Source organism: Struthio camelus, chromosome Z (assembly GCF_040807025.1).
Source record: "Struthio camelus isolate bStrCam1 chromosome Z, bStrCam1.hap1, whole genome shotgun sequence".
NCBI classification, from domain to species: Eukaryota; Metazoa; Chordata; class Aves; order Struthioniformes; family Struthionidae; genus Struthio; species Struthio camelus.
Window position 1 is genome coordinate 1,178,278 of NC_090982.1, and position 15,952 is coordinate 1,194,229.

Sequence of the window (15,952 nt, forward strand, 5' to 3'; positions counted from 1 at the left end):
ACTGTTAATTTTGGATTGGCCTAGGATGTCTTTCATGTCATTTTTCTCCTGAATACATGTCTGAGATGCCTTCCCCCATGGACATTTTCTATACTCTTTTTGGAGGCAGGGTGCGGCGCTGTTAATTGCAGGTGGAATTATGACTGCCTGTCTGTGTCTTCGCTCCTGTGAGAAGTCAGAGTTGATGACAAAGTTGTTCTGGCACTTTGGCCTTTTCTGGGTTCTTCCTGTGGTCTTATCCAGAGATGTTGGAAATAGTGTTGAATTCAAACTCCTCATTAATCAACGATTGCTTTGGAGTTCTTTTCCTGCCTATATGTCAAAGTAGATGTTATGGCTGGGATGTGAAGAAAACACTGAGACACAGCCTTATCAAATGAATAGGTTCAAAAAGTGTGTTCCTCCCCTGTATTTCCTTGGAAGCTTCAGGAAAGGGCTTGAGGGCTTCTGCGCTTTCCTCCTTCTTGTGCTTGTAATTGCAGCATCTCAGTTGCATGCAGATGAATTCTCTGGAGCCTCCATTACTCAACTGCTAAAAACAGCTAGACGGTATTATTCAGAGGCAGTGAATAACAAAGCCCAAAAATTAAGAGTAGGGAGGAAAGAGAGAGAAAAAGGCTTTTCTACACCAAAAGTAACCCAAGAGATTGCAGCTAAAATGTAGCATAAAATTGTTACTTCTCATGGTACATTTCCTTCCAATCAATTAACAGTGGCATCACAATGCAGCATTCACCCCAGTTAGAATGTGACTTTGAAATTTGGGATGAATTAAGAGAATTTGTGAGTATCCTGGAACTACATTCTCTTTCATGTAGTGCCCCATGTGATCACTGTGAAATTAAATACCTAAACTATTCAAAATCTTGGTCTTTTCTAGCTGAAAAAAAAAAAAGAAGAAGTCTACTCAATTTTATTCCTTGCATGATGGGCTGAGCTGACATTATAACTTAATGAAATAGTAGAAGCAGTTCTTACAGGAAAAAATCTCTTTCTGCTGCTGAATTCTGCTCCTTAAGTAACTAGCATATTACACTAGCTAACTCTAAGTGGACAGATGCTAAACCAAGAGGAACCTGATAAGATTACTGAATCCAAAGCAACATGATTATTAGTGGAAATACTCGTTGAGGGGAATCCAGTCACTAAAGGTTTTACTGGCATAGATCATCAGTGTCTTATGCACAGAAAAACTGCCTGGGGAAGTGTCTGTGATAGATATGAGCGACCCAATCAGATTGCATTGCCTTTTCATTTTGTATCAGTTCTAGGAAGTCTTGCTTGCCGTATCAGTTGACCTTCATCGCATCCCAAGAAAGAAACTATCAGATGGGCTCTGTGAATTCACTCTCAAAATGCAGGAATTCCCATCTTCATCCCATCGTGCAGTGGAGGGGGCAGAATGAGGGTGAAGGAGGGTTGACACTGACTGGGGAACAGGAATATCCCAGCTGAGGATTGACTGGGGTCCATGGGTCTCTTCCCATTTTTCTCCACAGGTTTTCCAAAAGGATAAAAGTATCAAGGGCCTGTGGTTAGTCAGCTGAAAGGAGAAGCTGTGTTCACTGTATTGTTTCCCACCTGGCAAGAACCATCTATAATTGCTAGATCTTGTCAGCCTTAAAATGATCAGCTTTCCTATATTCCTCTACAGGAAAGTAAGAGGAACATTTCTCAGTTTGATCTTGGGGCATGAGAGGATTGCTTTTGATTCAGGACTGCTTTCATTTAGGACTCAGGATAAAAATAGGGCCAAAAAAGAAATGTGGAAGAGAAAAGCCAAACAATCTTCTTAGCTTTCAAATTCCTCAGTAGCGGCTAGAGGTGCAGGTGAGAGCGATAACTACCATTGCTGGGGCACTTCAGGAGGAATGACTCTGACAGACTGCAGATGTTTCTCCCTGTAAGAGCCAAGTTTCCATCATTTCCATCCCAAGGACTGACATGGAAAGCACAACCAAACACCGTCCTCCAGGTTCCTCCTGGAGTAAAGCAGTGGTAATTTCTATGACGAGTTTTCACTGCAATAAGAGTTGTTGACACATTCAAGATATACTCTGTAAGGGTGAGAAAAGGGTTCGTGAATGCCTCCATCCCTCACTCATCCTCTAATAATGTCAACAAACAATTATTTGGAAGGATTTTGTCAGAGGGTCTTCTTCCAGCCTGAGCTTTCAAAAGGGCAAGACTCCTTGGCAATGGCAAAGCATGAGATATCGCATGTGTGTGCGTGTGTGTTTGTGTTACAGTGAGGCTATCCCAGATTAACTCAGCTAAGTCTCAGCCAGTAAAGAACCAGTCTGGATCTGTCCTTACCCAGGAACTAAGATCAGGAACCAGCCATCTACAGTGTCCTTCCTCCACGGGGAAGGTACTTTTACTAGTAAATGATGCAGGGTGCTTTCCTGCTCCAGAGGGAGTGCAGCACAGCTCCCAGAGGACACATGTGATGTCATATTTTTCAGTTCATCCATGTAACCAATCTGAATCCTACTCCTTCCTTCCAATGCCCTGATGGCGAAGCGTTACAGCAAAGGCCCTCCCACTGCTCCATCCCCTGCCATGCTCCCTAACGCAACGATTGCCAGAGTCACCTACCATTGCAAATACCTCTGAAGTGTACTGTGAATAGCCTTCGTGCAGCCTTGCAGGCACTGAAGGTCGTGCAAGAAACCTCCCCACTTGCGTGGCTGTGCAAATGACGATAACAGAGAGCTGGCTCTGGAGCGTGCAGGAGCTGGGAAGCTGGGACCAGTGTGCCTGCAGGCGTAGAAAGGGAACTAGGCAGATCCAAGATCCTACCTATATAGCAAGCGTTTGGAGGCGGTGGTGCCTGAAGGTAGAACAGAGACATGCGGAGAGGCTGCTCCTTTGCTTCTGCAAAGCTTCTGACCCATGGCAGCAGCCTTGAATCCATCAGCAACTCCAAATGTTTGCTATGCTGAGCGCTCCTACCTGTCAGGGGATATGTAATTTCTAGCAACAATTAAGACTGTGATTACTCATCCCTGTAATCAAGATTTCAGATTCCTTCCTCTGCCCTAATGTCATTTCTTTCTGGATGTATTGACTGCCTATTGTGCCAAAGACTCTCCAAAATCACGTGAGCTGAAGCCTCAGCCATTTGCCTAATGAGTGGAAAGATTGTGTGGACAGCAGCTTATCCCCTTCGGGTTTGCCAACCAGTTGTGTCTCCGTCATCCAAGTCCACAGGTGTAGACTGTTCTTCTCAGTACCACGCTTCTCTCACTAGTGCCAGGTAACCCACACTGAACGGTCAGTCTCGGTCCTTTGCCCATTTCCTGACTGCGCGGGGAGTTTACTTCCTGCTGAGTGGGAGAGAAATCTTTCCAGATGCAGAGGAAGTGGAATGAGGTCCTGAGTGTGAGGGAGCGGGGAGAGAAGGCATAGCAGTGATTTTCCTCAGTTCTTTCAGGGTTGACATTCTCATGTGCTTTCTCTAGGGGCTACCAAAGACATGGGGAAGATGCTGGGTGGGGATGAGGAGAAAGACCCAGATGCTGCCAAGAAAGAAGAGGAACGACAAGAAGCCCTTAGGCAAGAAGAAGAGGAAAGGAAAGCCAAATATGCCAAAATGGAGGCTGAAAGAGAAGTTATGAGACAAGGGATTCGAGATAAGGTAGGCACCTAGCTTTCTACACACACTGGACAACTCTTAATGCTCAGTGGGAACTGCTATTTTCAGTTGATTTGGGGCCAATTCCCCGACTACCTGAGTGGAGCCAGGTAATTGTTTTGTTGCACTGAACTTTCTAATCTTGTGCTCTGTCCCTGGAGCTCCATCCCTGGTTAAACATACCTCCTGCACTGAAAAGAATTGCGGTATTGAAATAGAGAGTGAAGATGAGGGGAGAAAACTGTCAATGTTTTTCCCACCATCTGTTAAATGATCGCATTATTTTAGACCTTACAGGCTTTTCTGTCCCTATGTTGGTGTTCTCCAAGCTTGCATTACTGGTTTATGAGAAGTGCCATCATTCAGCATGTTAGTGAGAGTCAAGAATCTAAATACCTTCTTCTGTTCAGTGTATTGCTTCCAAGGCTTTTGTTGTGGTTATGGGTGAAATGGGACAAATCTACTTTATTTCTCATATTTCTCAGCCCTCTGCTAGTCAGTGAGGAATCACCTGAAACAGGAGAGGTTCATTTATTTGTGGAACTTTACTGAGAAGCAGTCTCTTCTATTGAAGATAATGATTGATTCTGATAATGTCAGAGTCTGGCCTGAGAAGGAAAGTAACAAATAATTATGATGTTTCAGAAAGAAATTAAAAAGAAATGTACAAAGCAAATCTTTTCTAGAGAAACGAGCTTAATTTAATGTAGCTGAGCACATTGTTATCATGCATTAGCTCTTAGAGGTCTATGTAAGGAGGGAAAAGGCAGTTCTCCTACCTTATGCTCAAGACCAGGTCAAGGTTGTCTCTCCAATACAAATTAGTTTTGTAGAAAGAGGCCTTGGCTTGTAAAGAAACGTGGCTAATGGTCAGTGGAGAAGTTCCTGGTGGTAAAGGCCTTTCTGATGACTTACTTGACATGCCAAAGAACAGAAGAAATCCCCAGGAGGGAGATAAGATTGAGTGTATGCACTGAGGTATAGAGAGCAGGGGATATATAAAGAGAGGGGATCTGATCAATGTGTACAAGTTTCTGAAGGGAAGGTGTCAAGAGGATGGGCCCAACTCTTCTCTGTGGTGCGCAGCGACAGGGTAAGAGGCAACGGGCAGAAACTGAAGCACAGGAAGTTCCATCTGAACATGAGGAAAAACTTCTTTGCTGTGAGGGTGACAGAGCACTGGAACAGGTTGCCCCAGAGAGGTTGTGGAGTCTCCTTCGCTGGAGACATGCAAAACCGGTCTGGATGCGATCCTGTGCAATGTGCCCTAGAGGATCCTGCTTGAGTGGACGGGTTGGACTAGATGATCTCCAGAGGTCCCTTCCAACCTCAACCATTCTGTGATTCTGTGATTCTATGAGAGTAATATTTGCAGAACCTACTTGCACCAGTCAGAGGGAGGATGTCCTGCTTGGTGTGGGAGATGCTCCCTCTGCAGTGTCTACCTCTGTGCAGGTTACAACGGCTTAGGAATGTGTGTGGGAGAAAGCCTCAAATCTCACTACAGAGCTGAGAGCGACCATATGTGAACAAAATTGTGTCTGCATAGGATCAAACTTATGAGCCAATCCTTATGATTCAGGTTATGATGGGTTGTTCTGGTGTCACAAGAGATCCTGTAAAGGGTTCACAAAGTGTTTCTGCAGAAAAGCATGCTAGGGATTATGCTTCTAAGAAAAGATAGGACTTAAAGGAAATTACCTACTTGTGCCAGAGAAAGGTATTCACATGATCTCTAGACAGAAGGTATTGACCACAGAGCAGAGAGTTTCAGGACTTCTCCCCGGTCAAAATAAGTTGTTTTTATAATATATTTAAGGAATATACATGTATTTACTATAATAATTACTGTGATAATTATTGCATTTATTAATGTATGCAACATATACATTTAATGAGCTTTGTGAGACTGTGTCTGAGCAATGCCACTGGTCTGAATTAGGCAAGGGGGAAAGAAAAAGAGGAATGAAGAATTTTTAAGCTGCAGGTATCTGGGATCTTGCCCTGTTTTCAGTGGTCACTCTCTTCTGCTATGCCGCTGAAGTGCTCCCAGAGATAGACAGGGGTTGCATTCTTCTTGCCTGTAGGCAAACTGCAGTGGAAGTATTTAAGAAACTTGAGATGTCACCTGTCACAAATTAGAGAAGATCAAGGTCAGAATTCACCAGAAATGTTCCTGAGTAGCTCACTGGCAGCCTGAACTTGGAGGAAAGATCCAGTCAAGGATCATTTTCCTGAGATACTGGCAACTGTTTAGACATTGCAGAGTTAGGCTTAGTACTGAGCAAAATGTGTCTTGGAAATGGATGGACTCCTGAGCAATGCTGTTCTGAACAGCAAAGGTTTGGGTCTGCAGAGAGCGTGAGCAGGGACACTTGGAGGAATGCTATTTAACCCCAGTCAAGGTGATTGTTATGGTGGTGGTGGTTGTTTTCTGCATGCAAAGCGCAATAGCATAGGAGTCACTATGTGGCTAAGGCCTTGGTACTAGAAGTATGTTGAGATCTTCCTGCATCAGTGAGCCTCTATAGGACACTATGAAATTATGAGGGCTTCCTTATTCGTTTGCTGGCCCCAAGGAAATGATGAAGTCTGGTGTTTGATGTTCATTCCTGCTGGCAGCGTATCACACAGCATGGTGCCCTTGTTCTGCTCAAGTGCAAGTCCTTCTGTTTCTGGATGTGTGCCATTAATGCTTGCTTCCTATTCTTCTTAACAAGCCGTTAAATGCTCTCACTGCTTTTGAAAATACTAGCCTTAAGCAATAAGATTCTCTAAAGTATTTGGATTTGTAACCCGACAGAAAATGCCCATGTCCCAGGAAAAGCACAAACATTTTCCAATTCTTTGTAGATTCTTAAGACTTCTATAATTTCCAGGTCTTCCATGGTTTAAGGTCGGTGGTATTGGAATTTACTTCAAGAAAAGTGAGTACATGTGGCTTGCTCACAGTTGAAAAAGCCCTAGTTTAGGGTCTTTGTTCTCTCCAGTGGTAAAGTGTTCCCATAATGCTGTGTGGTTGGTTTTTCAATCTGATTACTGAACTCACTTTTGGCTCTGAATCATTCAGATAAAAAGGCAACCAGTATTTATAGCTGTAGCCCTAGATTCTTATGTGAGATAATCAACATGCAACATCACAACATGAATTTACTTTGAATGCTTCATTTGTGTATTTGCCTATGTAACAGATGCATAGCTGTGAAAATCCTGTCTTGAGAGCAGAGGAATACCAGAATGTGACTTAACTCTGTCCTCCAGCAATATCATACCTTTCACATAAGCTGCAAGCTCAGGAGGGCAAATTTAACCTTGATAAAAATTTGTTGCTATAAAACAGCTTAACAATGCTAGCCAAACACTCCAGCGTTAGAGAATCCATGGGATGTTTTATTCTTGGCTAACTTCAGAGGCAAATATTGGCAAGGGCTTTAAAAATTCCTGGTTAAAGAATTGAAATTTCACTGCCTGAAAACCCATTTCTGAAAATGTAATCTTCCCATTGGAGAAAGTATATAGTACATTCTTCATCAGAGACTGTTGGCAGCTAAAAAGATGCCAAAGTCACATTCTCTGCATATCAAAAGTTCAAGGATCTTAAATGAAGATAAGGTTTTCCTCAGTAGTCAATCATGTTCTGTAATTCAAAAGATAAAATTCATGTCTCAGTGAACAGAAATGTCCTCTCTGATGTCTTCCTTTTTAAATCATTGATACTCTACCAGTGATGTAAATTTTTATCCGGCACTTGTGATCTAATGAAGCCACAGCTACAGTTGTTGCATGTGTGGACCTTAAAATAGGTTTTCAGAGATGTCTGTGTTTTGTGCAGATGTTGAGGTATCATTAACCTGACTCTTTTATCCCTTCCATAGTAGTTTTGGATAGCTCTGGATCAAAATCAAACAAAACATCAATTTCCTTGCTTTGAAGGGAATAAAAAATTTGAACAAAAATTCCCTTGCTTAGTTTAGCTCAGTGCAGATACTCTCTGGGCTGTAGGTAGAAGAGTGTTTACAGCTGGGTCACAGACCCTCTGACTATGAGAAAGCAGTAGGCCTGGCTGTGATGCTCCCGGCATATTGGTTTGCAGAACATTAGAACAGATTAAAATGCATTTTGCATTCCAAGAAGTGGGCTCAGGGCTGAGCGTGAACAGTCCCAGCATCAGTAATGATGAAGGCAGAGAAGAATTCCAGCCTTAGCAGCAGTTAAATCACATGTTGTTCCAGGTGCAGCCTGCAAGGGCAATGTCCTAAGGCGTTTAGTGTTCCAGATGCATTTGGTGCATTGATTACTGAGGACGGTGAGAGCTGGATTAAGGCCAAGCAGAGACAGGAAAGGATGTCTGCAGGTTGAGTGAAGGGCAGCATAAGCCTGCAAGTCACTTTCATACTGGTGTTCGGAGGCATCCAGGGGGATAAAGTGATTCAACTTGTACTAGAGGTATCCCTCCTGCGAGAACGCGTGTCCCAACTAGTCGCATGGTTCTCTATGCCTAAGTTCAGCAGAATCCATTGAAGACTGAGAGTGGCAATGCTGCCTCTGAGAGGTGCCCTTCAGTAAAGAACAGGGATCCGTGTCTCAGCTGAGGATCTCCACAGTCTATGTTAAACATAGTCGTCCTTGGACTGGTTCTAGGGAATTTCTTCTTAGCTAACCCCGCTAGATTCATCTTTATATTCCCTTGGAAGTCCCAGAAAATGCAGTATGTATTGGTCTTCATGAATCCACTGTCTATCTACAACGTGTAGAATTCCCTAAGTGGTCTGAATGAAAGTGTGAGATCCGGGTCTCGTCTTCTGGCATCAACTAACAGAACTTCCCTGTTGGGAAAAGGCTACGTTGCTTCCTCCCTGCCCTGCAGCTTCAAGAGGTTTTTAAAACTCAAGAAAGAGCGTCTCTATAACTCAAGAAGGAGAGTCTCTGTATTACATGCTTTAACTATACTCTACGATAGTATACTGTACTATACTATACTATATGCTCTAACTATATTCCTATGTTCTGTGTTAATCCAAATCTACACTAGTGGTTGTCACTTTGAATACTTGCTAACTATGGCCCACTGAGTGATGCTTCTGGAGTTACTGAAATGTCTCTTTAAATGCAACGGTTTTGGATTGTTCTGCACTGACTGAAGTGTATTTCAGGGTCCTTCAGCTGAACAACTTGCTTCATCAACTTTTGTCTCCCTGAGTTGGCCAACAAAACCCATGCACATTGCTGGGACAAGACTGGGTGGATTCATCTGCTTGGGAGTGGGTGCAAAATATACATTATCTGAATCAAAAGCAGATGAGATACAGTGATCAGCGCTGGAGTCCAGCTGGGCAGGGCACCTGAGTGGTGTGACAAGCCTTCCTGGCTTCGGCTTGTTGAAATATCATTGCCAGGCATTCATCTCAGCCCGTCAATACAGCCCTCCCTTACCCCAGCAGTTTTTAGCCTGTGATACCACCCAGAGGACAGGAGAGGTGGTGAGGCAGTGACTGAATAAAATTTATTGTCTGATCACACAGTACAGCCTCCCTTTCTGTAACCTGTGTTTTGTTTGTTTGTTTGTTTGTTTGTTTCTGGTTGAACTACTGTTTTAAGTGCCTTCATTTTTTTTATCAGAGCCAGAAGAAGATGACTACACTGCAGACCAAGAATGTGTGATCTGTGAAATGCTGTTGTATCTTTATACAGCATTGTTACTGTATAGAAATACTGCATACAGCCACTATGTATTATCTAGAGTTTTTGTGTGTACACATTCAAGACTGAATAGATTTGCTTTAAGGAGAAAGGTATTTTTTTTCTTTGCATGTGCAAGTGGAGAAAGATGAATGTAAAGGGAATGTTTGCAGTGTGAGCAAAGCCTTACTTCATCGCAGTTTCAGCAGCAGTCTGGGTTCACCCTTAGCCATGTCTAGTCCGAGCCTTGGGAATCTGAGGGAGCACTTGCCTTTGCTCAGGGCACTAGGAGTGGTGAACACCTGTGTGAAGAGGCTATTGAGGTGTAGCTCATTGTAGTGGTAGCATTCACAGTCATTCTATCACTGATGGGTCAAATCCACTAGATGAGGGAGAAAGAAAAGCTACCCTTATGCTTGCATGAACAAGTGACAGTTTTACTCTGTATAAATGGGATTTCTCCTTTTTCCAAAAACCTGGGCATTTCTGCAGGACAGGCAGAAGTGTATCACAGAAATTTAGGACTTGGAAGGATTTTAGACCGTCCCATACCCTGCATGGCACAGGGGTTTCCATTGCTACTGGTTTCTGCAAGTGACTGCCATACCCATACCTGGCCATTTGAAACTTCCCTACCTGTAGAGCTGGGACCACCCTGAATCAGCCCTCGGCTATATCGCCACCAGGGCATGAATCCCTTTCTCTGCTCCCAGTGGCAGGAGAGCTCATTCACTGTTCTGATCCTTTGGGGAAGAAAATATTCTTTCCTCAATATAAAGGCTCCTAGTCAGGGTGGTATGAAATCTGGCTAAGTGGCTTGATGAGCTCTGTCTTCCCTCCAACATGCTCTCCCCAATCTTTTCATTCATCTGATCTTTAAAGGTAGACGGCTTTGTCCTGAGTCATGCTGCTTGTATCAGTCTTAAAATGCAGATGATAGCATGCAGGTAATTTAATCAGTACCATTGCCTGTAATAAGTACAGCTACATCATTTTTTCCTGTAACTTCTTTTTTATTCCTACCTTACAAGTCAGGTGGGAGAGGAGGAACTTATACGGTTGTTGATTCTTTTTTTTTATATCAAGCTAATTCAAGGACTATGAAGGTCACCAAATAGGCTTTAAAGGTCTGTTCCCTTTTTGCTGCAGCCAAAGAGCTGCCATTATTGCTTAAGTAAGTAAGGCATTAGCCACATAATGCCTCTTGCACTGGTAGATTGTTATCGGAGTCTTGAATGATCAGATAACTGACCAGAACTTAATGAGACCTGAGGAGCTGCACCTACTTGCTTTCTGCCTCAACAAAGGGGTATATCATTCTTTGCTAAGAATTAAAAAGTTAAAAGTCATTAGAGCCAAACTCAGCCTTTGAAATGCTGCTGCTTAGAGCAAGATCACGCGATGGCTTTGTACTCGCCTCACCAGGGAGCTCTGCATCTGTTCTAACATTGCTTTCAGTTTCATCTAGTATTTAGAACTGCCAGGGAGAATTAGTCACCTCACATGCTTGAAGAAGGAGGGTTGATATGAGGCCAGCTCCAAGTTCCAGCATGGGGCAGGGTGAGAAAGTTTGGGATATGCTTTGATTGTGGTAGTTGCATAGCCTTTGCGTACCCTTGCTGGCATGTCCTAATTCCCTTGTTGCTGTTGTAGGCCCTTGTTGCTGATGGTTAAAGCTGGAAAAAGAAAGAGCATATTTATGCTCCTGTCCCAATTCATATGATCTTTCTCAGGGTCTGGGATAACTTCAGGAGCTCTTTGCCCTGCCTCCTAGGCCAGCTTTGAGACAGTCACGAGTAAAGCTGATGGCTTCTTATCAGACTGCAGGCCCTGTTGTGGGCTGCAGGCCGCTGCTGAAGTAGTCAAATGACTGCGGTCTTCCTTGATCGTGCTGGAGTCTGGATAAGACAGACTGGCTGCTGTAGGAGGGAGCAGAAGGGCATATGGGGACAACATTTTCCCCTTCATCTATTTCTCTGGGTGTAGTTCTCCAGGCTTCCCTCATTTTTCATCCAGCATAACCCTTTCTACTGTCTTCACACAAGAGAAGATCTATGCCAGTCTTGCCTCTGCAGTAGGCCTCATCCTTTTGCAGAAGCAGCATGCAGTTATGCATATTTGTGCTGGGGAGTCCTGAGGCATGGTGAGGTTTCACAGTTTATTCATTACCTGCTGAAAGGGAGACTTGCCAAGTGAGTGTTTTTCCTCAGTCAGGGAAAAGGAAGGAGGAATGCAGCTTGTCAGCTCCAGGCCACCTGACTCACACTCTCCAACATCTCCTGGAAACTACTGGCATGGTCTTCACAAGATCTTCAGTCTCCTTTAGAACTAAGCGTTGCACTCATGGTCCCTGCCAGCTCTCCAAGCATGTTCAGCATGATTGGAGCCCATTAGACACGTAGAGTCCTCATGGGGCTGAGTGAATTCTTAAAACTGCCTGGTACCAAATGAGTCTGTAGAATCCCACCAGTCATTGAAAACAGCTGGATTATTTCCATCAGGCTCAGGTAGCTGGAATGTAAGTTCTGTACCCTCGTGAAAGAGCAGAACCCAAACTGGGAGAAGGATTCTTCAACCAGAGATCAAAACAGATAGCTAATCTTAGCAAAGGTGTGATGTGGGGGAGATTGCTCCCTTGAATGGAGATCTCCATCCATGCAGCTGTAGAAAGCTCAGCAGGCTTCATAAGTGATTTTTATTCAGGAGCTCTTTCTGTCCTTTTTAGAAGTGTCACGCCAGCTGCTACCAAGGGGCTGTTTTTAAGGTGAGGACACCCCAATGTACCTCTCCAGAAAAATACCCTAGAGTGTTTTGACACATTAAGTTTTTGGTGAATCCCTAGTGTTTGGGGAATATTGGCTAGTGGGTGGTGCTGAAACCATTTCTTCCTTTTCTCTAGTGAGTGGCTTCTACCACAAAAGAAGCTGGCAACAGAACCTACCCATTTAGACCATAAACCTGGCTGGCAAAGGCAAGAGTGGCAAAAGAACTGCTGAGAAGCAGATGATCAGTTTCATCAGGACTATGTGTTTGGTCCAGCCGCTAGAAAGTTCACCCTTGCTATCCTTATATTTTCTTTGCTCTAATGTTGTAATCACAGTTTCCATGCACTGTATTTTGGAGAAGATGTCAGTTTTGTTGAGAGGGGAAGAAGCTAGCAAACTGCCTGCAATGAAGTCGAGGATAGTGCCTCCATTTGTGGCTGTTGCTGTCAAGTTAAATGACACAGAAGAGCTTCTTGCCCGTGCCCCCTGCCCCATGTAAGTTAGTCTCACATAGTTTGGGAATTTAGCTCAGCCTGGAAATCCAAGTCCATGGCTTGAATTTAGCTGAATTTTGCTCTGGACCTGGGTCTGGGAGTCTTACGGGAGCAAGGCATCTGTAAGATTCTGCATCTGCTTGGTGGCTGTCCGTATCTTGTGGCCTACTTGCTACTACCATAACTCTTCCCTACAGTATTTTTGCTCCTGAACAGCTCTGAAAGGGTAGATGGATGAAAAAAGATTTGAAGCAGTAGTAGAGAGAGGTGTATCTGAGGCACACTCAGATGTCCACAAAGCCTTGCATGAGGTGCAGAGCTTTCTGAAAATCTGAGAGAACTATTCTCTGACCTCATGTAGAGCCCTGTCAGCCTGAGGCTGTTTAACAGAGGAAGGCTTGCTTTAGTGGACTGGAAAAATTTTAATAGTGTTTTATAAGCCAAGAATAACCACAGCAGTACCTTCTATCCATGTTCCAGGCAGTCTTCCAGCCTTTGCAAAGATGTTCTTTCTAATTTAGGGAGCTAATTTTCACTCCTAACTATGCTATCTCCTTCAATAAAAGAAGCAATAGACTGTGCTCTTGAAACTTTCTCTGAGTTTTGGTGTATGCTTTTGCTTTTCATTTGCCCTTTACCTATATCTTGGGAAAGGAGGGAGCTTCAGAAGAGGAACTGAGAAGTACGGTCATTCTGAGAGCTGCTGAGGAGGTCTTTGTGTTGAAGACCTGCTGGAGAAGTCTGACTTGGACATAGTGAGAGGTCTGTGGGCTCTCCTCTGTCTACAGGCATTGGAAGAGTGGCCATCCCATCATGAGAGCAATGGCTTTCAACCTAAGGGAAGGGTGCTGGTCCCTGATCTACTTTGTAGGGGTCATTGCAAAGGAAAATATCCTGTTGTTTTTAGATTTCAGTGCATGGTGCAAGAGACCAATCCTCCTTCAAAAGTTTGACAGAGAAGGATGATCGGCAGATAGAAGCAAATGGAAAAGCAACAGCCTACCCCTGGATGGAAGATTGCTCTTCTCTCATTCAGATTGGATGCTCTAGCAAATAGAGTTTAAACTGGTTCTGTGCTAGCACATGTTTCAGGTGTGGATTTGTGGGGGAGGGTGGTGGTGGCAGGAACTAGGTGGCAAATCAGTTTCACTTTAAAAAGACAGTGGGAAAATCCCAAATGAGGAACTTTCCCAGATTTTTCCCTGGGATGCTCCTGCAGGGGGTCTCACACCATGAGGAAAAGAGCAGGAATCTGACTGGCCCAGCCAGAGCGGCTCTGTAGGCTCTTTCCCTTGGCAGGGTTCTGCTCCCTCTTGTTTAAATTCTCTTTTTTTTTTAGATATTTAGCCCTCAGCATAGTTTGATGTGTCAAGGAGAAAGGCCTGTCACTTAGCTGGTCATAATCTCCTTCTCACTCTCATATGCTGCACCGGAGCCCATGTGAGAGACAGTCTGCAGTCTCCACGCCCTTCCAGAAAGAAGCACTTCCAGTCACACTGACCTCTGCTGGGTTCTCTCCCCTGGCATCTTTGGCAAGAACCTCTGAGGGAATTTGGGTGCCAAATGCAATTGCCGTGGCGTGTCTGAGGATTAGTGGAGAAGGACTCAACCTGCTAATATTTGTGTTGATTTTTCTCTCCCCTCTTCTGGCTGCTCATTGATAGTGTTCACATGAAATGGTCAATTAATGTTCAAAGAACTTTTTAATCTCTTCTTTCCTCAAAAATGAAAATCAAATCAAAAAAAAAAAAAAAGACTATGTTCTTCTCCTGCTACTGACTGGTCTTGAGTTTCCAAAGGGCAGGTTTCCCTAGCAAAATTCATCCAGTTCTCTGCACAAATCAGGTTTTTGAATACTGCTAAGTTACCACAAGTATTTTGTTAGGGCTGGCACTGTTCCACTTAGTACAGTTACAGGTGCCTCAGGCCAAGAGGGTGCAAGGGCCTTTATAGCTCTCTGGGAATTTTGCTTAGATTCAGCACTCCCATACTGTGTCAGATCTGGGAACTAATCTATCTGAAAACCTTTTGTCTTTGCTTAGTCTTCAATTTAGTGATTCACATCACGCCTTCAACATTAGAGGTACCGTGTAACAGACAGCAAGAGCACATAGCCATCAACAACATAAGAGTTTGGACCTGTTAAACAAATCTAGATCTGCTTAATTCAATCATGAAATCATACACTTGACACAAGTTCCTATGTAAAAGGTTTCAGACTCAGTGACGTTATATTATTCTAACACATCTCACCACTTTGTTTCTTTGTTTGCAGTTCCTGGGATCTGAGCATCTCTGGGGCTCTTCATTTATTGTTCCAATATATTACTGAGGCAGGCAGAGACAGTATTTGAAGCACTGCCGGGTGACTGTAGTTCAAAGCTCCTCTCTGCCCACTTCAACAACATGTATCCTGGCAAGTGTCTTAATCAAGGAGTAATTGGAACGAGCACACTGGTGTAACCACAGTGGCTCCATGAAAGGTATGAAAGTCCTCTGTGAGTTGTTAGCTGATTTGAGTAAAAAATGTCCAAAAATGAAAAACTATACTTTTTGCTTAATGAAAGGATTCATTTGACTGACAATGATTCATTTCCTCCGCTGCTAAATAAATAAATTAAATAGAGGTCTGAAGTGGCCTAGGAAGAAATTTGATTTTTGGTTCAAAAATTAAATTTAAAAATTCAGCAATTTCCCCCAGCCTGATCTGAAATGGAATTGGAGATCCAGGGATGGATTTACTGGGGGTGAGGGTAAAGAGAGGCCACTATACACACTTAATCTGCCCTGGTAGCACCAGCCAACATGACATCTGTTCCTATATTTCACACATAAGTCTTAAGAGATTTGGATAAACAATATACTTCTTTGCTTTATTCAGAGTTTTCCTGATATTTGCTCAGTAATGGCTCAGAAGCAATCTTCTTTAAGCCCTGCACTGTTGTGCATATATATATTTGCATGAGATTCTGGTAAAGAGGCCTGAAATAAAAAGTTGAAGGCTTTAGCACTGCATAAGCATGGCTTTGAAGGGATTTGGTAGAAACCCCACAGGGCAAAACTAGGGCTTTTCCTAATGAAGCTATCTTGCCACAGCACTGCTTAGCTTCATTTCCTCGTATATTTTCTAATCAGAGCATCATGATGGTGCAGTAAGGCAGGTGCTTAAAAGGTATTAAAAATGTCACAGCTCCTCTAATTAAAATCAAATCTGAAAGCTCTGAAGTGTTCATAAAATGAAGTAACAGTTATTAAAGCACATGTGTCTTGCTAGGAGGAGCTCGGTCTCTCTTGCTTTACTGTGCTCAAGGGCACAATGAGCAACTTTGCAATGTGAATGAAAAGTCAAGAAGATGCTCTGTGGGATGCCTGTGTAA

General features: G+C 43.5%; 1 protein-coding gene across 3 annotated transcripts in view; it reads left to right on the top strand.

Moving 5' to 3' along the window:
• Positions 1-15,952, top strand: part of CPLX1 (complexin 1) — a 133,755-nt gene that overhangs the window by 79,026 nt on the left and 38,777 nt on the right. For 2 of the 3 annotated variants that reach the window (XM_068926770.1, XM_068926769.1), the window contains exon 3: positions 3,465-3,640. In XM_068926770.1, the coding sequence (XP_068782871.1) occupies positions 3,465-3,640 (176 nt within the window). Of the gene's footprint in view, positions 1-3,464; positions 3,641-8,790; positions 9,424-15,952 lie in introns of those variants that run through there. The other variant, XM_068926771.1, reaches the window with a different exon arrangement.